This window comes from Muscardinus avellanarius, assembly GCF_963383645.1.
Source record: "Muscardinus avellanarius genome assembly, chromosome: 1".
Taxonomy (NCBI): Eukaryota; Metazoa; Chordata; class Mammalia; order Rodentia; family Gliridae; genus Muscardinus; species Muscardinus avellanarius.
The window spans coordinates 176,025,167-176,050,519 of record NC_137786.1 but is presented as its reverse complement, the minus strand read 5'-3'; the positions used below and the strand labels follow the sequence as shown (position 1 = coordinate 176,050,519).

The following is a 25,353-nucleotide window of genomic DNA, read 5'->3' as shown; positions in this document are numbered from 1 at the left end:
AGATCCTCCTATCTCAGCCTCCCAAGTGCTGGGATTACTAGCATGTGCCACCATGCCTTTTTAGAATTAAAGTAAATTCCAAAAAGGGAAATAATATGATTATTTGTTGATGTGTTCCTGTGGAATTATTACCATCAATATATTTTGGTACTTTTTAGTTTCATGTTGATATTTTATATTTGATTAATTTGATACGCTTCTTCATAAATCCAAAGATCTCTACTGTAGCTAAGAAAAGATCTGACAAATATTTTAAGTAATTATAGCTACATTTACCTATCATTTAGGTTTATTGGGAAACTGGTGCTCAAATCACATCTCCTCATGATAAAGAAATTTTGAAATGTATAGAAGAATGTGTAGAACCCTGGAATGGTTCCTGGAATGACAACTTAGTGGACACCAGCCCACTGAAGAGAGATCCTCTACAGGACATTTGCAGGAGATACATGGAAGATCTGGAAAAGATCTGTTTTCACAGGTATCTACGTAGGAATATAGTATGATATTACCGTAGGATAAGGTTAACCTGTGAGAAAAGAAAAGTGGTAAAGTGTCATCTATTCATTGTATTAAAACTATGGCTAAGTAGTGCCACTCATAATAGCCCCAGAGGGCAAGTGCCCTAGTGTCCAGCTGATGAATGGATAAGCAGAATATGATATATCCATACAATGAAACATTATTTGGCAATAAAAAGAAATGTACTGACAGATACTACTACATGGATAACCCTTGAAGACATTATGTTAAGTGAAAGTCACTAAGAAGGATATCTTATATGATCCCATGTTAAGGAAATATACAGACTAGGTAAATTTGTAGAAATGGAAAGAAAACAGAGTAGTGGCTGCCTATGGCTGGGAGGAATCAGAGAGTTGAGGGGGAAGGGTAACGATGGAGTACAGAATTTGTTTTGGGAGTAGTGATAATGTTCTAAAATTAATACTGATAATTAATGAACAGCTATGAATATAGTGAAAGCTATTGAGTTATATCCTATGAATTGTATAATAAGTAAATTATGTCTCAATAAAACTGTTATAAAATTATACTTAACTATATGTATTTTCTCTATGGAAGATCAGGAAATTTCTTTTAAAATGTTATCTTTCCTTAACTATTTCCATAACTATTTCTATTTTTTTAATTTTTTATTGGTGCACTGTATTCATACATCATAGTGGGATACAAACTTTTGTAGACATACATGCACACATCGCCCAGTCAGCCCCCACCCAATCCCCACCCCATTCCCTCCCCATCCCTCCTTCCCATGCTTGGCTTAGTGGTTGACATCTAGTATTATAGCAATTTATCCAAAATTAAAAATGATAATTTCACATAACAGTTTCATTTGTCTGATACCAAGCTTTTGATGACTTAAAGATAACATTTCAATATTTCTTTTTGTTTTCTTTCTTACCAGAGAAATTTTTTTTCTATTTTTTTAGGTGAAACTATCATATATTTATATATTTATTTTTCAGAAAAAAAATCTATCCTAATATGGAATATGGACTCTAGATACCCAAAACGATCTTGAAAAAGAACAAAGCTAGAAGATATATATTTTCTGATTACAAACCATATAAAGCTACAATAATTGAAACAGTGTAGTACTGTTCTAAAGGCAGATATATAAACCATTGGAGTTAAATACAAGCCTAGAGCTAAATTCTTCCCTATATTGTCAAGTTATTTTTGACAAGGTTTCCACGAACATTTGGTGGTGGAAATAATAATCTTTTAACTAAATATTGTTGAAAAATAATAATTACATGGAAAAGAATAAAACTGGACCCTTACCTAATCCCATATACAAATATTAACTCAAAATAGATAAAAAAAAACCTAAATATAAATCTTAAGACTATGAACTTTTAGAAGAAAATCTGGGTCATAAAACCTCACAACATTGAAATTGGCAGTGATTTCTTGGATATGATTTCAATGGCACAGGCAACAGAAGAGTATACAAACTCCCTAAAAAATAAAAAAATATTGTATATCCAAAGACAATGTAAACAGAGTTAAAAGTTACTAATAGAATGGGATAAAATATTTCCAAATGCTATATCTGAAGGTATATTAATATTCCAACTAGACATCCTAAAAATTAACAACAATAAAGGCAAACAATACAATTTAGAGATAGGTAAAAGACTAACATAAATAATGAATCTCCACAGATAACCAATCTTAGTTGTCTGTTGGATGGAAAATCTTGTTTCTCTGGTTCTGGTGTGTGTTACCTATTTCTTCTTTGTAGTTAATCTCTTTGAGTATTTTCTCTAGTGCTGGTTTTGAAGACATAAATTCCTTCAGTTTCTGTTTGTCATGGAAGCTTCTTATTTCTCCATCTAATTTGATAGAAAGTTTTGCTGGGTAGGAAATTTTTGGCTGGAAGTTGTTTTCTTTCAGAGTTTGGAATATGTTACTCCAAGCTTATTCTGGCTCTCATGACTTGGTTTGGGAAGTCTGGAGTGATTCTAATTGGTTTTCCTCTGAATGTCACTTGGCCCTTTGTTTTTGTTGCCTTTAAGATTCTCTGCCTGGCTTCCACATTGGTCATTTTGACAATTATGTGGCGTGGGGATCCTCTTCTCCGATCCTGTCTAAAGGGAGTTCTATAAGTTTCCTGGACCTGTGTATCAACCTCTTGCTCTATGTTTGGAAAATTTTCTGCTATTACTTCCTTGAAGAGATTGTTGATCCCTTTGGTATCACTTTCTTTTCCCTCCTCTATTCCAATTATTCTTAGGTTAGCTCTCTTAAAATGGGCCCATATTTCCTCAATATCAGATTCCTGCTGTCAGATATTTTTTTCTAGATTAGAAACTATGCGTTCATTTTTGGAATGATCGTCTTCTAAGAGCAAGATTCTGTTCTCCATGTGTTCTAATCGGTTGTTTGTGCTTTGAATTGAGGCCTTTACTTCATTAATTGCATCCTTTATCTCTTTTTGGCTCTCTCTGAGTTCTTTTCGAAGCACCTCTATTATTTCTACAGTTATTTTCCTGATTTGATCTTCTAGAAATCTCTGATTTTCTGTTTTATCGAGTTCTGATGTTGTGGGGTTGTGGGCATTCATTGCTCTAGTATTATTCCTCTTTCCCATGATTTCGGAAGTTTGTGCCTTCTCTGGGTTCTTCCCTTGGGGCACTATGACTTCACTTAAGGTGCTCTGGATCTCCAGTCTATAGTATCTCAGACCCCACTACTCCTTTACTGGGTTGTATCACAGAGTCTCTGACCCAGAGAGTCGATAGAGGCTGCTTTAGACTGTGGGGGGTGCCAGGTTGCACGTTCTCCTATGGTGTGATATCTCTGCCACTGCACCTCCCCCACTGGGTCAAGTCCCAGGGAGTACAGTACTGGGATTTCTCCTCTGTGGCCCGCAATTTGACTCACTGTTCTTGAGTATGCAGATGTAGCCGTACTGGACTCGGTGAATTCGCTGCTGCTGCCGCCAGTGGCAATATGGCGCCGCTGTTCTGCCCTCAGCCGTGAGGCTGGTGTATTTCTTCTTGGTTTTGATTTCCACTCTGAATCCCTGCAGCATGTGCTGAGCTCAGCCACTGGGAGCTTTAGATGTTCCTTCACCGAGAAATCCCGCCTGGCTGTTCCGCAGCGGCTCACCTTGGCTTTCTGTAGCCGTCCGGTGAAATCGCCGCTGCCGCCGGCAGTATGGCGCTGCTGCCACCGGCAGTATGGCGCTGCTGCCACATCCTCGGGCGTGAGGCCGGTGTATCTCCTCTGTGGCTCTGAGCTCTGTTCTCAGTCCGCTTTCTCTCTGGAGCCTGGTGATTTTTTTTTGTTTCTCTGGTGATGGTGTTTTCTGGCTATGAAAGGCGCTGATTTTGTGGTAATGGAGATTGGTTGTTAGCGGGGCTCTTAAGCCCCGCTTTTCTCGGTCGCCATCTTCCCGGAAGTTGCCCATAACTATTTCTATAACTAATTCATAGATAGATAATGCTATTGCTAAAAATAGTATTTTACTGAGTGTATTTTTCCTATTCTACAAAACATATTATAGTTTTTTCTCTAGTTTACCTTTTTTTTTTTTTTTTTTTTTTTTGGTGTTTTGCAGTACCTGGGATGGAACTCAAGGTCATTATACCTCGGAGCTATACCCCCAGCCCTAGTTTTTTAGTTTTTTGGGGTTGTTTGTTTGTTTGTTTGTTTTGAAACAGGGTCTCACTGAGTTGTGAAGTGCCTAAGTAGCTGCGACCTGCGATCCTCTAGTCGCCACCTCTCAAATGCTGGGATTACAAACATGCACCACTACATCTGGCCCTTATTTTCAAAAGTATACACATCAAGATATCATTGATTCTGCTTCCAAAATGAGAAGTAGGCTGGACTATTAGCTAAACGCTGGTAATTTTAGTTAATTTTAAAACAATTTTATTGTTTTTATATATTTCCTATCTTTTCTAATTTACATTTTTGTTTTTTAAAGAATATATGTGCAAAAGAAAATTAACAAATGAATCTAACGATATATCAAACTGAAAATATAATCACAAAGCAATTTTAAGAAAGTTTTTATTTGATTATATTCTCCTAATGGCTTAAATCCTAAGATAAAGAACTACAATCTGAAAAATATATTTGATAGCTGTTCTATTGATAGTAATATTGATGGTTTTATAGAAATATATATGTTACACAACAAATGGATAATTATGTTAATGTCAACAGGGAACTAAGAGTTTAGTATAAGAGAAGCATATATAAAAACAAAATAATTCAGCTGGGCATGGTGGCGCACACTTATAATCTCAGCATTTGGGAGGTTGAGATAGGAGGATTGCAGTTTGTGGACAAACTAAGCTACTTAGTGAGGCCCTTTACAACTCAGTGAGACCCAGTTTCAAAATAAAGAATAAAAATAGGGGTGTGGGTGTAGCTCGGAGGTAGAATGTCCCTGGGTCCCATCCTCAGTACCGCAAAATAATAATATTAATAATAATAATAACTTATTATAGATTTATATTTAAAATTTTAAATATTACTATAAACCTATGATTTACTTACCCCTTCTTAAAATACTAAATCAGTTACTAAAAAGGCTTATGACTACTTATAAAGCACAGATGTGGCTTTAAATAAAATTTCCCACTAAAAGGAACAAAGTCTCCTAGAAAGTTGATGGGAAATTTTATATTGGATGGATCGGGATGACAAGACACTGATGAATCTTAATTTAACACCATTGAAAGTAAATTGACTGCCGGGAATGGTGGCGCACGCTTGTAATCCCCGCGCTTGGGAGGCAGAGACAGGAGGATCGCGCAGGTTCGAAGGCAGCCGCGCGCGCTGGCTTAGGAGACCCTGTTTCCAAATAAAAATGTAAAAATAGGTCTGGGAGTGTAGCCCAGAGGTAGAAGGGCTTCCAGGAACCCCAGTACCACCAAAAAAAAAAAAAAAAAAGAAAGTAAATTGACAGTATGTGCCTCTTTTTGTGACCCAATAGAAAATATATATAACACATATTTTTACCTAAAGATTTGGAATTGAATCTAATTCTGCCATTTATAGAAAAAATAGGTTAGAGAAACATGTTAATACCAAAGGGTATCATCTGTACACCTGATATATGGGAAATTCTCTAGGGCAAGTGATTCAGTTTCTTTAATAAATGACATGGGGATGAGAGAAGAAACATTTATTAAAACAGACTTGAGGCAAGATAAAAACCAAATAATATGGACCTGACTCAAGTAAACTAGTTGTTAAAAGTGTTTTTGAGACACTTGGTGAAAATGTGAACACAAGTAGGGTATTAGATAACATTAGGAAATTATTCTTAATTCAGACCCTGTTTCCAAATAAAAATGTGAAATAGGTCTGGGAGTGTAGCCCAGAGGTAGAAGGGTTTCCAGGAATTCCAGTACCACAAAAAAAAAAAAAAAAAAAAAAGATACTGGTACAGAGTATGGAAAGAAACCATCCAGGTCAAGAAGTTAAACTACAAAGTGAGAATATAGTTGTATTAATTTTTTTTTCTGAAATTTAAGTTAATACTACATAGTTTTGTTGTTGTTGTTTGGTGGTACTGGGGGTGGAACCCAGAGGCTTTTCTACCTCCGGGCTATACTCCCAGACCTATTTTATATTTTATTTGGAAACAGGGTCTCACTAAGTTGCTGAGAGCCCCACTAAGTAGCTAAGGCTGGCTTTGAACTCGTGTGATCCTCCTGTCTCAGCCTCCCAAGCACAGTGCCACCACGCCCGGCTTTACATTTTTTTTTTTTTAACCTTCAGCTCTACTGAAGCTTTAATCACTTTCTCAGAATTTAAGTGTTTGTAATTACATCACAGGTAACAAATTTTCTTATATTGATTGAATGGTGATTTTCCTTTACAGAGAATTAAACGCCAAGACTACCTTGAAATTTGTGCATACATCCTTTCATGGGGTCGGACATGATTATGTTCAGTTGGCCTTTCAAGCATTTGGTTTTAAGCCTCCAATTCCAGTACCGGAACAAAAAGATCCAGATCCAGACTTTTCTACTGTTAAATGCCCAAATCCTGAAGAAGGAGAATCTGTGCTGGTATTTCTTAAATATTTAAATTATCATTAATTTATTGAGCCATCAGAATAGATAGAATTTATGGATAATTCAAAGATTACTTAAAAAACAGAGTCCACTGTAATTTATATCTTTTAAATTATATTGAAGCTATAGGTTGTGTTTTATTTGAAATCTCTGTGACAGGTACCCCTACTTCTAGGCTTCTTATTTTAAATTTAGCCAAACTGTTATGCCTTCTAAAATTCATATCACTAACATAGTGCCTACATTTAGGAATATGAGCATTGAGTTTAGATTCTTTGGTACAATCTACCTTTTTGGATCACTATTTCAGGAACTTTCTCTGAGACTGGCAGAGAGAGAAAATGCCCGGGTAGTACTAGCCACAGATCCTGATGCAGACCGACTGGCAGTAGCAGAACTTCAGGAAAAGTAAGTAGAGTGTCTGTGTCTGTCTGTCTGTCTGTCTGTCTGTCTGTCTGTCTGTCTGTCTGTCTCTCTCTCTCTCTCTCTCTCTCTATATATATATATATATATATATATATATATATCTTTCAGTACTGGGATTTGAACACGGGAGCATTCTACCCCCAAGCTACACCCCCAGCCCTATATTTTTTTTAATTCTTTATTTTGAAACAAGATCTCACTAGTTGTGGAGGGCCTCATTAAGAAGCTGAGGCTGGCCGAGATCCCACGCGATCCTTCTGTCTCAGCCTCCCAAGCACTGGGATCTATGTGTTTTCACCATTGTCATGTATAAATGCCCTTGCATAGAAATACCTAAATATTTATCATAATTTTTATCATTAAGTAAAAAAGTGAACTTAACATGGTAATAATTTTTCAAAAGACATTGAAACCAGCTGGGCATGGTGGCGCACACTTGTAATCCCTGCACTTGGGAGGCGGAGACATGAGGATCGCACAGGTTCAAAGCCAGCCTCGCTGGCTTAAGAGACCCTGTTTCCAAATAAACAATATAAAAATAGATCTGGGAGTGTAGCCTGAAAGTAGAAGGGTTTCCAGGAACCCCAGTACCAAAAAAAAAAAAGACATTGAAACCATTCCTACCCTAAAGGTCACCCCAGTCAATTAGGAAAGACCTGGTGTAAATATTTTCTGAAAAGTGCCATATAATAGCTTTTAGTTTTTCCTTTCTGGAGGATGGTAATTTGTAGATCCTTGTAGTCAAAAAGTTTTAGTGAGAAGCTAGAAAGGTCTTGACTTTGAATTTCCATTCTCTCTACAGTGGTCATTGGAAAATTTTCACAGGGAATGAGTTGGCAGCATTGTTTGGATGGTGGATGTTTGATTGCTGGAAGAAAAACAAATCACAAAATGCTGATGTGAAGAATGTTTATATGTTAGCCACCACTGTCTCTTCTAAAATTTTGAAGGCAATTGCACTTGAAGAAGGATTTCATTTTGAAGTAAGAATAGATAATATCCATTTGTTAGTTTTATAAATATATTTTATATGTTAAAGGTATCTCCCTTTCATAACTGATTTTCATTGATTTCATTTATAATTCTCCCTTTTTTTGTGGTACTTGGGTTCCTGGAAGCCCTTCTATCTCCGGGCTACACTCCCAGACCTATTTTATACTTTTTTATTTTTGGAAACAGGGTCTCCTAAGCCAGCATGGCTGGCTTTGAACCTGCGGGATCCTCCTGTCTCCACCTCCCAAGAGCAGGGATAACAAGTGTGCGCCACCATACCCAGCCCATGTTTCTAATTCTATTTACACTTATTTAGTGTGTTTGTGCGCGCTTGCACATTTGTTACTAAAGATTGACCCAGGGGCATTCTACCTAGGAGCTACACCCTCAGCCTTTTCAAATTTAAATTTTTTTAAATTTTGAAACAGGATCATCTTAGATTGCTGAGGGCCTTGCTAAATTGCCAAGGCTGTCCTCATACCGCCTGTCTCAGCCTCCCAAGTACTGGGATTGCAGACATGCATCATCTCCCGACTGTTTAATACTTTTTGGTAGTTTAGACACCCTGAGTCAAATTTATCTATATGCAGTTTTTTTTTACTAAGATGAGATATTTCTTCAAAATTAATATATATTGAGCCAGGCATGGTGGCACACTCTTGTAATCCTAGCATTTGGGAGGCTGAGACAGGAGGATCAGTTTGAGGACAGCTTCAGCTATTACTTAGTGAGGTCCTTTGCAACTCAGCGAGACCCTCAAAATAAAGAACAAAAAATAGGGCTGGGGATGTAGCTCGGAGGTAGAATGCCCCTGGGTTCCATTCCCAAAACCGCAAAAAAAAAGAAATTAATACATATTAGTCCACAAAGCAATATCTGGTTTTCATACTGAGAAAACCTGGTTCCTGGTTCCTTCATCAGTTGCAGAGACTCCACTCCAGCATCTTGTCTGTGCCAGCCCCTTTGTTTAGACTCTTCAAACTAGTGTTAGGAAGCTTTCAAGTAGACTTCTAAATTGGAAATTAGGATCCAGTGGTTCTTCATTAAAAGTAAAAAATAGTGACCTTCTCTCAACCCCAATCATTAACTTTTGTGACCCTCACATAGTTAAGTTGACCATTTTTACAGCTACTTGGACTAATGCCAACTGAGTTGCTTTTATTTTGCTATCTTCCAAAGTGCCACCCATGACATTTTTTTGAGCCACAGTCAAGTTACAGATCTGAATACTATACTAGAAGAAAATTGTACTTAAAAAAATTTTTTTATTGGTGCATTGTAGTCATACATCTTAGTGGAGTACAAGATGGTAGAGGCATACATGCACACATCACTCAATTAACCCTTACCCAGTTTCCCACCTCATTCCCTCCCCCTTCTTCCTTCTCATGTTGTGCTTTTCTTTATGAATATAGCTTTTCATCTTAGACTTTTAAAAACACAAATAGCAAAAGAGAAGAAACTGAATATTTTTTCAAGTCTAAGATTCTGAGTTACAATAATGTTAATATTTTCTTTGTGTATATCAGTAGAAAGAAGAATATATCATGAGCACAAAAGAGAATAAGAACATGATTCTAAAAACCAGCATTATAAATGTGTTTGTTTTTTGGGGAGGGATAGTACCTTCTTTGTTTCTGTTTTTGGCGAGAATATAGAGAAATGAATTAGGAAACTTAAGTTGGTAAGTATAGCTCTAAAATTAGTGTGTATCATATGCTTTTTCTGTTGACTTTGGAACAAGGCAAGATGAAAAATCCTCAAATATAATTACCAAAAACAGACTTAATAACCATCTTGGTGGCTTTATTTAGGCCACAGTGTTATGGAAAGGTGTGTTTTGTTCAAGCACATGTAGTGATAATGTTGCAGCACTAAAAACATAATAGCTTTTGATTACCTGGGGAGACTAAATCACAGTCTTCATACACAGTCTTATATTAATGGTTATAGAATCATTTAAAGGACAGTTTCTGGGAAGCAGTGTAATTGAACCCTGCCTCCAGCTCTTTTTTTTTTCCCCCCCTTGGCCAATCTACTTTAATTTATAACTTTAACATACAATATGAAGTCCATAATTTCTTGAAATTGTCACTTGGCTCTTGTAAAGAGTTGAGGCTATAGTTTCAGTCTTCATCATCTGGAGGAATACTTAATTCTTCATCTGTCCACTGGGAAGGATTTGGATATGGGACGTGACCCAGCACAGCATCAACTCAGCCTGGATCACCTAGGAGCTGGTCAGCTGGGGAAACTGCCTATAGCAGGGCTCGGTGTGCACGCCATCGCCAGCATGACGGACTCCTCCACCTCCAGCCACCTGCCCGCCTAAGCCTCTGAAGAGGCGGCCTCCAGCGCGAACCAAAGGCGCCAGTGGGTCAGAGCCAATTGCTACCCGTCCACCCGGAGCCAGCCGGGCACCCAGCCAGGCTGCCTCACTGTCCCACCCCACCCGTGTTATGCCACTCGCCTCTAGCTCTTAAATGCAGCACTTGGGCAAATTTTTATAACCTCTGAGCATCTGTTTTAGCAGCAGTATTTGTGAGCGTTAGGATAAAGATGTAAAGCACCTATTTTAGTACTTAATAAATAGCAGATGACCATAACAGAGGTATTTATGTCACTTTGTATCTATATTAATCATCATGTATAAACATTGAATTATACCTAGTATAAATTACCTGATACCGTGCAGTATAAATAGTAGGTCATCAGTAGTGGTGGTGTGTGTATTTATAGCACTTTATGAATGTATTATCTGCCACTTTGGAAGTTTTTGTGGACCAAATATCAAAACAGAAGATCACTATGAGTGCTATATCTATTTAGTGATAGTTTTTTCTCTGACACATTCCTGAGTGTGTCACTTAACTAGAGTGGCTTCTTTGCATTTCAGGAAACGTTACCAGGTTTTAAGTGGATTGGAAGCAGGATAAAAGACCTTCTGGAAAATGGGAAAGAAGTCCTTTTTGCATTTGAAGAGTCTATTGGTATGTAGTAAATATTAAAATCATTGAAATTTGAGAAAATTTTTAAAAATGTAATTCTAAGGAGAGAGTTTTTTGCCTTCTGGTGTTTTATTTTGAGTTGTAAAACTGCAGAGAACTCAGAAATATGTAGATGAATTTCTCATGAGAAGAAAAAAAGCACTTAAAGGTCCCTTGAATACATTCATCATTGATAAGTTTCATCTGTCTGTTACTAGACTCTTAAATTTAGTGGACCTTCTGAAGAAATATAAAACTATTGAAATTATAACTAAAATGTCCCCTTTTTCTAAAGTGTGTGTGTGTGTGTGTGTGTGTGTGTGTGTGTGTGTGTGTTGCTGGCTATTAAGCTCAGGGGTGCTCTACCACTGAGTTACTCTCAGCCTCCAGACTTTTTTTTTTTTGAGACATGGCCTTACCAAGTTGTAGAGGCTAGCTTTGAACTTTCAGTTCTTCTGTCTTAGCCTCCCAAGTACCAGGATTACAGGAGAGCAGCATGGTGCCAGGCTTTGAAGATGCTTTTAAAGATGCTTTTAATCCTCAGGTTTTCTGTGTGGAACTTCAGTTTTGGATAAAGATGGGGTGAGTGCAGCTGTTGTCGTTGCTGAGATGGCCTCTTACCTGGAAACCATGAATATAACCTTGAAGGAGCAACTGATTAAGGTTTATGAAAAGTAAGTTCTATTATGAGTTTCACATGCTAGATATTACTCTTTTTTTCTTTTTCTGTCCTTTTTTTCTTCTTTTTGAGTCTGTGCTTAGTTTCCTTTCTTTCTTTCTTTCTTTTTTTCTTTCTTTCTTTCTTGGGGGGGGCGGTACTAGGGATGAAACCCTTCTATCTCTGGGCTACACTCCCAGACCTATTTTATATTTTTATTTGGAAACATGGTCTCTTAAGCCAGTGAGGCTGGCTTCGAACCTGTGCAGTTCTCCTGTCTCCGCCTCCCAAGCATGGGGATTACAAGCATGCGCCACCACACCTGGCCTGTGCTTAGTTTTCTAAATTTGGTTTCTTTGGGGACAGGGGGAGAGTACTGGAGATGGAACCAGGGGCATTCTACCTCTAAGCGACACCCCCAGCCCTATTTTTTATTCTTCATTTTGAAACAAGGTCTCACTAAGTTTGCAGAGGCCCTCCCTAAGTAGCTGAGTCTGTCCTTGAACCTACAAACCTCCTGTCTCATCCTCCCAAGTACTGAGGTTACGAGCACATACCACCATGTCCAGCTAAATTTGTTTTTGAGGAACATTTAACATCCTTTTAAAAAAGTATTAAAATTATCTGAATTAGGGACTTTTACTTTCTACAAAATATTGTAATGGACTTAAATGTTATATATATGTTATATATATGTTATATATGTGTTACGTGTGTGGTACATGTGTGTTATATGTGTGTTATATATGCTATGTGTGTTATGTGTGTTATACATATGTTATATATGTGTTATATATGTTACGTGTGTGGTACATGTGTGTTACGTGTGTTATATATGCTATATATGTGTTATATGTGTGTTATATGTGTTATATATATATGTTATATATGGTGTGTGTGTGTGTGTGTGTGTGTGTGTGTGTGTGTGTGTGTATTGCAGTACTGGAGATTGAACCCAGAGGAATTATACCTCTGAGCTACACCCCCAGCCCTTTTTTTTTTTTTTTTTTTTTTTTTTTGGTGGTACTGGGGATGGAACTCTTTTTTCTCTGGGCTACACTCCCAGACCTATTTTATATTTTTTATTTGGAAACAGGGTCTCTTAAGCCAGCGAGACTGGCTTCGAACCTGCGTGATCACTCCTGTCTCTGCCTCCCAAGCGTGGGGATTACAAGCGTGCACCACCATGCCCGGCCCCAGCCCTATTTTTTATTCTTTATTTTGAAACAAGGTCTCACTAAGTTGTGGAGGGCCTCACTAAGTTGCTAAAGCTGGCTGTAAACCTGCCATCTTTCTGTCTCAGCCTCCCAAGTATGGATTACAAGCGTGCGCCACCACACCTGGCTAGACTTAACTGTAATATGTAATTTCTAAAGAGTTGTTTAAAATCTGGAGCGAGGCATGGTGGCGCACACTTGTAATCCAAGCATTTGGGAGGCTGAGACAGAAGGATTAAGGCTTGTGAACAGCCTCAGCTACTTAGTGAAGCCCTCTGTAACTTAGTGAGACCCTATTTCAAAATAAAGAATAAAAAAATAGGGCTGGGGGTGTCGCTCAGAGGTAGAATGCCACTGGGTTCCAACCCCAGTACTGCAATAAATAAATAAATATATAATTTTAATACTTTAAATCTTTGTTGCAGATATGGTTATCATATGTCAAAAACTTCATATTTCTTGTGTTATGATCCACCTACCATCAAAAATATATTTGAAAGGCTTCGAAATTTTGATTCTCCTAAAGAATATCCAAAATTTTGTGGGACATTTGCTATACTGCATATACGGGATATTACCACTGGATATGACAGCAGCCAGCCTAATAAGAAATCAGTAAGTACTTTTTTATATATAATAAAAAAAAAACTTAATGGTTCATGCCATCAAAAAGTCTGGAGGGAGACGGCCATTTGTAGCAGCGCTGGAGGCAGCGTTTGCCAGGCGCTGCGGAGGAGCCGGAGCCGCGGCCGCCGTGCCCTCGCTCGCCCCGCGCCTCCGTGCCCGCCCGCCGCCGCCCGCCGCGCACCCCGGAGCCAGGCCCAGCGGGCGGCTCGGCGCGGCCGGGCTGGGCTCGCGGCGGCCCCATGGCCGCGGCCGGCTGGCGGGACGGCTCCGGCCAGGAGAAGTACCGGCTCGTGGTGGTCGGCGGGGGCGGCGTGGGCAAGTCGGCGCTCACCATCCAGTTCATCCAGTCCTATTTTGTAACAGATTATGATCCAACCATTGAAGATTCCTACACAAAGCAGTGCGTGATAGATGACAGAGCAGCCCGGCTAGATATTTTAGATACAGCCGGACAAGAAGAGTTTGGAGCCATGAGAGAGCAGTATATGAGGACTGGTGGGGGCTTCCTGTTGGTCTTTTCAGTCACAGATAGAGGCAGTTTTGAAGAAATCTTTAAGTTTCAAAGACAGATTCTCAGAGTGAAGGACCGTGATGAATTTCCAATGATTTTAATTGGAAATAAGGCAGACTTGGATCATCAAAGACAGGTAACACAGGAAGAAGGGCAGCAGTTAGCACGGCAACTTAAGGTAACATACATGGAAGCATCAGCAAAGATTAGGATGAATGTAGATCAAGCTTTCCATGAACTTGTCCGGGTTATAAGGAAATTTCAAGAGCAAGAATGTCCTCCTTCACCAGAACCAACTCGAAAAGAAAAAGACAAGAAAGGCTGCCACTGTGTCATTTTCTAAGGATCCCTGAAGTGTTAGCTCACGACTGCCAGGAAAAGCCCTCATCTTCTCCTTCTCTTCATGGTTTACATCATGTTGGTACCTTTCAGGCCTTAGACAAATGATCACCGTGTTAGCCTTAGACCAAGAAGCCGGCTAATCCTTTCAGTGAAGCTGATACAATGGTCCTTTCCAGACCAATTTAAAGGAAACACTAAGGCTGCTTTCAGAGATTTGTCTGATTCCTTTAAAATATATGTCTACATACACAGACATTCTTTTTTTAAGGGCTTACATTTTAATAGAGATGAATCAGTTTTGGAACTAAAGCTGTTTGCCAAGCTGAAGTCATAGGTTGCAAAATAATTTTTAACTTCTGGAATCATGTTGCCTACTGTTACTCTAAATAGAAACATAGGGAATTTTTTTTTTAAATGTGAATTTTTGCCTATCTTTAAAAATTTTGATGTCAACTGTAGGTAACCTTAAATACACTGAATGGAATCTACAAAAATGAGACATCTCAGACCTTTCTTGATGCTATAGCTTTTGTTTTCCAGTGGCCAAAATACCAGAATGCCTATTGTATTTATGGATTAAACTGCTTATCAAGCCTTTGTTATTACTTCTCCTCTTGAAGATGATAGTATTCCATGTGGCCAAATATTTGAACTCATTCTGATCTTAGGCATTTCAATGTGTACTTGGTTTCTTAATTTAACTCTTTTCACAGCCATGCTAAGGGTAAGAATGAATAATTTTTGTCTGTCTTTCTTTTCAAGTATTTCTGGGATTCAAAAACTAAAACTGTTTTTGTTTGATGTAATATAAAATATGGAATTGATCTTTCCAGAGTCAAGAGATGATTAATGTTTTTGCTATATACTTTTATACATTATTTTCTTATAAAACTAGGTAACAAGTATTTTTATATGTTTGTAAGCAAATATGCTTTCACAGCATACCTTGTATATATGTAAAGATGAGTATTTAACTCTCACTGTTCACTTTTAACTGACAAAATTTTTCTTGCTGGCCTGGTCTTGGTTGTCTGCACCTTTGGCCAGCCATATCTCTACTCAAGAAATCTTCCCAATAGAATGCAACAGGATGAGACTCTGAAATCACTCTTAATATCCCTTGCTAGATACTGTTTTTCAAGTATTAAGTGTAAAACGTTAAATTGACAATTAGTGTAACTGTGGATGGCTTCTGATTTTGTTTTAATTCTGTGGATTGTGTTTAAACAATTCAACTTGATTACTGATTTTGAGATACTGAGTGGTATTGCACAGTTGTCACTTTATTGAATGTGTACAACAGTCCTGTGACGTTTATAGGGTATATCCTGGGTAGCTTCAGGTGCTGGAATTAAAGTTGATCTGTTATCACAAGAGAATGCTGGATCACTCATTATGTTACTGGCTTTGTGAAAGAACGAGTATTAGAAGAAACTAATTTGAATAGTTCTGTGCCTTTTCAGCAGTGTATTCGGGTTTGCATCTACAAGTCACATTGGTTGTTCAGCAGGTGAACCTGATATAAAACATTTTGGTGTTCTTAGTGAAAAAAAAAAAAAGTCTGGAGGTAGGAACTGGTAGGTACCAGTTTTCTCATTTTTACTAGTGTATTAGAAAGATGACAGTTAGGAATAGCCAGATGGAAGAGACAGAGGGCACAGTACTGGGTTTGGGTATAGAGTAGGAGCTTCCATATCTCTCCAGGAACACAACCCTACCAGAAGTCCATGTGTTAATCACCCTGGAAGCTCCTGAAAGTACCTTTTTTGTGTGTGTTTGGTACTGGGGGTGGAACCCAAAAGCTTTCTACCTCCAGGCTATACTCCCAGACCTGTTTTATACTTTATTTGGAAACAGGGTCTCACTAAGTTGCTGAGAGCCTTACTAAGTAGCTGAGGCTGGCTTCGAATCTGCACGATCCTCCTGTCTCAGCCTCCCAAGTGCTGGGATTACAAGCATGTGTCACTACACCCAGCAAAAGTACCTTTTTTTTTTTTTTGGTGGTGGTACTGGGGTTCCTGGAAGCCCTTCTACCTCTGGGATACACTTACACAGGCTACACTCCCAGACCTAATTTTTAACCTTTTCATTTGGAAACAGGGTCTCTTAAGCCAGCGAGGCTGGCTTCGAACCATCGCGATCCTCCTGTCTCCGCCTCCCAAGAGCGGAGATTACAAGCGTGCGCCACCACGCCCGGCAATAGTACCTATTTTTAAAAAAACTATAACACTTTATTACAATAGTAGAACTTTAGGCCTCTGAGTTTCTTAAGACTAGAACCCATTATTTCACTCCTGAATAGTTTTAGAACACTGACTGGTGATTTTTAACACTTCCCAAGCAGTCATCTGTTCTGCATTACCTCAGAAGCAGGGGAATGAAGGGAGAAAGAAGGAGACGAGACAATGTGCAATGATGCTAAATAATGTTGAAAATAAAACTCCAAATCCTATCATTTCAAATCTGTACATTTTTCTAATTTTAACATCCTTTTCTGACCTTACTTTCTATATCTCTAGCCAAACAAAAACAACTTATATATGTACATATATGCATGTATACATACAAACATAATTTTTAAATTTATGTATTTTTGTTCAAGTTGTTTCCTTAGTTTATATATTTCTTCTTACTGCTACAAGTTCATACTTTGCCATTATGTAAGACTTAAGGCAAATATGACCTCCAGGTCCCATAGCCACCTATCTTCCTCCTGAGGTTTTATTAAATAATATGTGTCATTTTTTAACAATTTTTTTATTGAACATAAATAGTATACATTTACACTATATTTGGTGCCCTCTCCCCCCCACCCCCGTTTTCTCTTCCCCCCTCCCACCAATGGTTGTCCAGGTTAACCATGTCTTATTCATAATTTTACACATGTTCAGGTGTAGACCCTCATTAATCAAGATCGGCCTTTCTCCTCTCCTATCTTTCCATTAAAACTTAGCTAGTATTTCCCCTCTAATATCTGGAGTCCCACTGGTATCCTTTGTGTTTTCTAGTTTGGGCATATTAGAGGAAACATGTGTATCTTCTCCTTCTGTGCTTGGCTGATCTCACTTAACATGATGCTCTCCAGGGCTTTCCATCTTCTTGTAAATGATATAATTTTGTTCTTCTTTATGGCCGAATAGAATTCCATTGTGTGTATTTCCCACAGTTTTGCTATCCATTCATCTGTTGATATGGTTGGTCAGCAGCATAGCTGTTTCAGGCCAGTTTAATTTGGCATTAATACTTCAGAAATCTGGCTTCTAAAGGTATGCATATGTTGCTGTATTTCTCTGAATTCAACCCCTTTGGAAAGATACCCAGGAGTGGTATAGCTGGATCATATGGTGGATCTATTCCCACCTTTCTTAGGAATCTCCACACAGATCTCCATAGTGGCTGAACTAGTTTACACTCCCACCAACAGTGTAAAAGAGTTCCTCTTTCCCCACATCCTCGCCAGCATTTGTTGTTGTTTGATTTCTTTATGCTTGCTACTCTGACTGGGGTTAGATGGAATCTCAGTGTAGTTTTGATTTGCATCTCCCTGATGGCCAGTGATGAAGAACATCTTTTCATGTATCTATTAGCCCTTTGTATCTCTTCTTTTGTGAAGTGTCTATTTAGTTCATTTGCCCATTTCTTGATTGGGTTGTTTGTTTTGCTAGTGTAGAGTCTTTTGAGCTCTTTGTATACTCTGGATATTAGCCCCCTATCAGAATGGTGGCTGGTAAAGATCCTTTCCCATTCTGTAGGCTTCCTCTTTAGGTTATTGATAGTTTCCTTTGATGAGAAGAAACTTTTTAGTTTGATGTTATCCCACTTGTTTATTCTTGCTTTAATTTCCTGAGCTTTGGAGGTTTTGTTGAGAAAGTTACTGCCTGTGCCAATATGTTGTAGTGTTGAACCTATGTTCTCCTCTACTAACTTCACAGTCTCAGGTCTAATTTCTAAGTCTTTGATCCATCTTTAGTTGATTCCTGTGTTAGGTGAGATATAGGGGTTTAGATTCATCTTTTTACAAATGGATAGCCAGTTCTCCCAGCACCACTTGTTGAAAAGGCTGTCTTTTCTCCAGCGTATGTGTTTGGCCCCTTTGTCAAAGATTAATTGACTAAAGATGTGTGGGTTTGTTTCTGTATCTTCTATTCTAATCCACTGGTCAGTATATCTGTTTTTGTGCCAGTACCATGCTGTTTTTACTACTATTGCTCTATAGTATAGTTTGAAGTCTGGGATTGTAATGCCTCCTGCGTGTTTCTTGTTATTGAGAATTGCTTTGGCTATTCTAGGTCTTTTCTTTCTCCATATGAAGTTCATGATTGATTTTTCTAGGTCTCTGAAGAATGTCACTGGTATTTTAATGGGAATTGCATTGAACCTATAGATCAGTTTTGGCAGAATGGCCATTTTGATGATATTTATTCTGCCTATCCATGAGCACGGGAGATCTTTCCATCTTCCAAGGTCTTCTTCTATTTCTTTCTTTAATGTTTTATAGTTTTTGTTGTAGAGGTCTTTTACATCTTGGGTTAGGTTTATTCCTAGGTATTTTATTGGTTTTGAGGTTATAGTGAATGGAATTGTTGTTTTTGTTTCTTTCATTGTGGATTCGTTGTTGGTATAAAGAAAGGCCACTGATTTCTTTAGGTTGATTTTGTAACCTGCGACTTTGCTGAATTTGTCAATCAGCTCCAGAAGTCTTTTGGTTGAGTTCTTTGGGTCTTCCAGATAAAGGATCATGTCATCTGCGAATAAGGATAATTTTACTTCCTCTCTTCCTATGTGGATTCCTTTGATTTCCTTCTCTTGTCTGATTGCTGCAGCAAGAGTCTCAAGGACTATATTGAAAAGGAGTAGTGATAGTGGGCATCCTTGTCTTGTTCCTGACTGTAGCGGAAATTCTTGCAGTTTTTCCCCATTCAATATAATGTTGGCTTTGGGTTTGCAGTATATTGCCTTGATGATGTTGAAGTACTTTCCTTCTATCCCAATTTTTTGCAGTGTTTTTAACATAAATGGGTGTTGGATTTTGTCGAATGCTTTTTCAGCATCTATTGCTATGATGATGTGGTTTTTGTTCTTGGTTCTATTTATGTGGTGACTAACATGTATTGATTTGTGTATGTTGAACCAGCCTTGTTTTTCTGGGATGAAACTGACTTGGTCATGGTGTATTATTCTCTTGATATAGTTTTGAATGCATATAGCTAGTATTTTGTTTAGGATTTTTGCATCTATGTTCATTAAGGATATTGGTCTGTAGTTTTCCTTTCTTGAGGTATCTTTATTTGGTTTGGGGATTAATGTGATACTGGCCTCATAGAAGGAATTTGGAAGAGTTCCATCTCTTTCAATTTCCCGGAACATGTTATGAAGTATTGGTATTAGTTGTTCACTGAAGGTTTTGTAGAATTCAGCTGGGAACCCATCTGGGCCTGGGCTTTTCTTTGGTGGAAGAATTTTTATTGCCATTTCTATTTCTTTGGTTGTTATTGGTTGGTTTAGGCTTGTCCTCTTGGTTGAGTGTAGGAAGGTTAACTGTGCTTAGAAATCTGTCAATTTCATCCAGGTTTTAATATGTGTCATTTTTTATTTCTATTCATGTTACTGTTTTGTACATGGTAGATCCATTTCTTTTTTTGGCATTTAAAAAAATATTGGTGCATTTTAATGCACACACTTGATCTTAGCCAAAAGGCCGAGAAGTGAGGGTGCATTATAATTACACATCATTATGTGGTAAAGAGTGGTAGAGGTATACACATCACATTTAGCTCTTCTCCAATTCTCACTCCAGTCTCTCCCTCTTCCTCCTTTAATTATTATGTGGCATGGTAAACCTTTTCTCTGATCTTGTCTGAAGGGAGTTCTATATGTTTCCTGTGCCCATGTGTTGACCTCTTTTTCTGTGTTTGGAAAAATTTCTGATATTACTTCTCTGAAAAGATTATTGATTCCTTTGGTTTCAAGCTTCTAGTCCCTCTTCTATAGGAATAGCCAGATGGAAGACACATAGGGCACAGTACTGGGTTAGCTCTTTTAAAATTGGCCCATATCTCTTCAGTGTCCAATTGATGCTGTCAAATTGTTTTTTCTAAATTATATACTATGCGTTCATTTTTAGAGTAATCATTTTCTAAAAGTGAGACTCTGTTTTCCATGTGGTCTAGTCTACTGTTTATAGTTTGTATTGATGCCTTCACTTTAATTATTGCATCCTTCACTTCCTTCAGAGCTTCTTTCTGATTCCTATTCAGGGTGTCAAATTCTTTGTTTCTTTGTTTCTATATTTCTTTCAGGCTCTCTCTAAATCCCTTTTGGAAATTCTGTATAATTTCTACTCTTAAAGTTCTGATTTGTCCTTCTGGTGATCTCTGCAATTATGTATTGGAAGGTTCTGTTATTGTGGGGTCGTAGGAGCTCATTGTTTCCTTGCTATTCTTCCTTCTCGTGATTTCAGGTTTCTTAAGTTGGTATCTTTGTTGCTTTTGATAGCTTTCTTTCACTCTGTAGGTGTCAGCTGGCATATACAAGGGCAAGTTGTGTTGTATTCAGTGGTGAAGGTGGAGTAAGGAGCAAAAGCTAGATAAGTGGATGCAAGAATGGGGTAAAGTAGCAGATAGGATTGAGTAGAATGAGAGTTTGAGTGTATTAAGTTTATGTATAGTGGTAGAGATTACAGATAGTGAATATATAAGAGGATTCTAGTAATCAGTGTATTTAGGTATAGTGGTATGAAATAGATTTAATACAAGACAAAAAAATAAGAGACAGAGAGAAGAGAATAGTAATCCCAAAACTTGGAAGGCTGAGACAGGAGGAATACAGGTTTGAGGCCAGCCTCGGAAACTTAATGAGACCCAATTTCAAAATAAGAAGTAAAATGAGGCGCACGCGTGCGCACACACACACACACACACACACACACACACACACACGTTTAGTAGTGTTACCAGGAAGTGCATAGGGTTTTATGGAAGAGCATAGGAAAGGTCTTTCTTGCTGAAACTGTTCTGAGCATGGTTTGCAGTTACCAGATGTAGAAGAAAGAAACAGAAGCTGTTTCAAGCAAAGGGAGAAGTAAGTACAAGGTCTTAGAGTGAGAAGGCATGTTCTCCTTCAGAAAACCACTAGTAGTCGTCTATAACTGGAGTGTGGGCTTAGAAGAAGAATTACTTGGTGAATGTGTTACAAGGGCAAACTTCCAGCAGGAAGATCAGTTACTATGCTGTTTCAGCAGTGTAGGTGAAAGATGATGGTATTTTCAATATAATATAATAGCAATAATGATAGAAAGAATTGGCATGTTAAATAAAGGATTTAATAAACAGTACTTGCTATGTTATGTTCTGAAAGAAAAAGAAGTCTTATTTCAAGCATCTGCTATATGATAACACACTGACTGAGAGAGGGCGCTCAAAGGCAGGGCCAGAGCTTGAAATACATGAAGGAAAGTACCATATTCAGTGCTCTGTCATAGGTCATCCCTCATAGTCTGCTTGAAAGACTTCAACAGGCTGGTGTGTACACTAGGAAGAATAGTGGTGTTAATTCATATAGTCTGTGTCAGTAAAGCTTCATTTCTTTTTAAATTTTTTATTTAAAAAAGAGGATTTTTTTTCTACACCCTGTACCTTTTGCATGTCCTCTAGGATATGTCTACTCCTCTTTGGAGACCACTGGTAAACTGAAAGGGCTTTGAAAATACAGAGACACTTTGAACTTTGGAACCTATGGATTCCGCTGCTATTTCTTGTTCTATCACTTGTCTGGTTGTCTCAAGTGGGCTGTTTACTGTCTTTGAACCTTCTGCATAAAATGGTAGTAATACTGACTTTGCAGAATTATTGTTGAAATCTGGAGATCATATATGTATGGTGTGTGTGTGTGTGTGTGTGTGTGTGTGTGTGTGTATAACCAATGCTGGGAATATTATAAGAGTTCAGTAAATGGTATGTTTATGAACTATTATGTAGGTAGTTTTCTTCTATATTTTATAATTCTTTTTAAATTTAAGATGTCTTAATTGTGGTTAAAACCTAACAAAGTTTCCTGCCTTAATCATTTTTGTCTTCAGTTCAATAGTGTTAAGTTTATTCATATTGTTTTACAACAGATTTCTAGAACTTTTCTACCTTGTTAGAATAAAACTCTGTATTCATTAAACAACTTCCAATCTTCATCTCCCCAGCCCCTGGCAACCAACATTTTTCTATTTTTATGAATTAAACTACTTCAGATGCCTCATATAATTGGAATATATTTTATAATTCTTGAAAATTAATAATATACCAGATTTAATTAAACTGTTGTTGCCATCTTTCATAGGTGCTGCCTGTGAGTAAAAATAGCCAAATGATTACATTTACTTTTCAAAATGGCTGTGTTGCTACTCTTCGGACAAGTGGGACAGAACCAAAGATAAAGTATTATGCTGAGATGTGTGCGTCTCCTGACCAGAGGTGAGAATGGGGTTTTTAAGATATATACATATCTTAAATGATTGAGATATAGTTGAGATATAATTCACATGCCATACAGTTCACACATTTAAAATGTACAATTCAGTGGGTTTTAGTATATTCAGGGTTGTACAACCATCACCACGATCAATTTCAGAACATTTTCACTAGCTCCAAAAGAAGTCCCAGACCCATTAGAAATAAGTTCCTATTTTCTCTCCTATATCCTTAAGCAACCACCCCCTACTGTCTTTCTCTATGGATTTACTTATTCCAAACATTTCATATAAATGAAATCATAAAATATGTGGTCCTTTGTGACTGGCATCTTTTATTGAGAAACTAGGGCCTGAACCCAGTGGCACTCTAGCACTCACACAAAAATCAACAAATAATCTGTTATTTATTGCCAAATATTTTTCTATGCCTAATATGGTTTGACATAATCTCACAGTTCGTTTCCTTGTAAGAATATGAATTATGAATAATACCTCACAAATTGCTAATATGTTTAATCAACATATCCAAAGCCTATATTTAAACTTAATTTAAAAAAAAAAAACAACTAGTACCTCCTATAATGTTGTCATAGACCAATACATTTCCAGGGAAGGGGATTTTTTTTTTTTTTTTTTTTTTTTTGGCGGGTCTGGGGATGGAACCCAGAGGCATTTGACCTCTGAGCAACACCCCCTGCCCAATTTTTTATTCTTTATTTTGAAACAGGGTCTCACTGAGTTGAGGAGGGCCTCACTAAGTAGCTGAGGCTGTCTGTGAACTGCGATCCTCTGGTCTTAGCCTCCCGAATGCTGGAATTACAAGAGTTGGCCACCACGCCCAGCTGGGATTTTTAAAAACTGAATTTGGAGACTAACTAGAAAACATTATTTTGTAATTCCCCACTCCTTTGCACTAAAATTTTTATTTCTATTGGGTGAGGGAGGGACAGAAAGAAGGCCTCCTAAAGTCATTCAGAGCAGCATTTAACCAAATTGGGCAGTGCTATATTTGGTTAAAAATGAAGGACAATTATTAAAGTAATAAAAACTGATTTTTTGTGTATCTGGTAAAAGACTGTGAAGGTAGTTTAAAAGAGGCAGTCTAAGCTGGGCATGGTGATGTATACCTGTAATCCCAGTACTTGGAGGCTGAGACAGGAGGAGCGCACATTTGAGACCTGCTTCCGCAACTTAGTGAGACTCTCAACAACCTAGCAAAGCTCTGTTTCAAAACAAAACATAAGCCGGGCATGGTGGCGCACGCTTGTAATCCCCGCACTCGGGAGGCAGAGACAGGAGGATCGCGCAGGTTCAAAGCCAGCCGCATGCGCTGGCTTAAGAGACCCTGTTTCCAAATAAAAATGTAAAAATAGGTCTGAGAGTGTAGCCCGGAGGTAGAAGGGCTTCCAGGAACCCCAGTACCACCAAAAAAAAAAAAAAAAAGAAAGAAAGAAAAAAGAAAAAACACATAAAAAAGGGAGCAGGTTGAGTCAGGCGTGGTGATGCACTTGTAATCCCAGCATTTAGGAGGCAGAGACCTGAGGATCGCGGTTCGCAGACAGCCTCAGCTACTTAGCGACGCTCTCTGCAACTCAGTGAGACCCTGTTTCAAAATAAAGAATAAAAAATTGGGTAAGGGGTGTAGCTCAGAGGTCAAAGGCCTCTGGGTTCCATCCCCAGACCCGAAAAAAAAAAAAGAAAAGAAAAAAAAAGGGAGCTGGTGAGTGTAGCTCAGAGGTAGAACAGCTTTGGGTTCAATCCCCAGTATCACACACAAAGGCAGTCTTTGCTGGGCATTGCAGCACATACCTGTAATCCCAGTACAACTCCAAATTTAAGGCCAGTCTCAGCAACTTTAGCAAGATCCTGTTTCAAAAAAAATAAAAAGGGCTAAGAATGTAACTCAGAGGTAGAACTCCCCTTGGGTTCAGTCCCTATTATAACACACACACACACACACACACACACACACACACACACACACACACTCCTCAACGATGATTCTGAAGGATTTACCTGTAAGTCTATAGTTATTATATTATATATAATATATTATAATTATTATTTAAACATTATCTGAAAGATAATTTCACATTATCCCATAATACCTTTGCTGAGAATCCTGCAAAGTGTTGTAGGAGGGCATTTTATCATAATACCTGAGAGTGGTGTTAAAGCTATTAAATTGCCTGATCTAAAAGAATGTTTTAGATATAATGTAACTTATTCTTTATCATGTCCTAAGGAACTCCTATTAACGCAGTTTAAGTTTATGATACTGGTATTTTTTTCTCTGTATATGATTTTTGAGAGTATTTTGCTTTAACTGAATGTATTTAGCTTTTGTTTACCAATTATTTACTTGTCTCATCAGGTATGTGCCCATTTAAAAATAATTTATACACATTTAAGCCTACAAAAACAAGTATTTCACAACTCTTAATCTTTTTCCTTAGTGACACTGCCTTACTAGAAGAAGAATTAAAGAAACTCATTGAAGCTCTGATAGAGAATTTTCTTGAGCCCAGTAAGAATGGACTGATCTGGCGTTCTGTGTAG

At 37.9% G+C, this 25,353-nt stretch overlaps 2 protein-coding genes across 2 annotated transcripts in view; both read left to right on the top strand.

The window, feature by feature from the left end:
- PGM2L1 (phosphoglucomutase 2 like 1) overlaps positions 1–25,353 on the top strand; it is a gene marked incomplete at both ends in the record, with an annotated part of 68,921 nt that extends 43,568 nt beyond the window's left edge. Inside the window, 9 exons of the mRNA XM_080703695.1 lie at positions 288–481; positions 6,377–6,566; positions 6,883–6,980; positions 7,801–7,981; positions 10,888–10,981; positions 11,523–11,652; positions 13,279–13,468; positions 22,662–22,795; positions 25,251–25,353. Of these exons, the coding sequence (XP_080559821.1) occupies positions 288–481; positions 6,377–6,566; positions 6,883–6,980; positions 7,801–7,981; positions 10,888–10,981; positions 11,523–11,652; positions 13,279–13,468; positions 22,662–22,795; positions 25,251–25,353 (1,314 nt within the window). The remainder of the gene's footprint in view (positions 1–287; positions 482–6,376; positions 6,567–6,882; positions 6,981–7,800; positions 7,982–10,887; positions 10,982–11,522; positions 11,653–13,278; positions 13,469–22,661; positions 22,796–25,250) is intronic.
- On the top strand, positions 13,720–14,334 carry LOC308278514 (ras-related protein R-Ras2-like; the record flags this gene model as incomplete). Its single annotated transcript, XM_080718315.1, has 1 exon — positions 13,720–14,334. One exon carries the CDS (start codon positions 13,720–13,722, stop codon positions 14,332–14,334), a length of 615 nt encoding a protein of 204 aa, XP_080574441.1.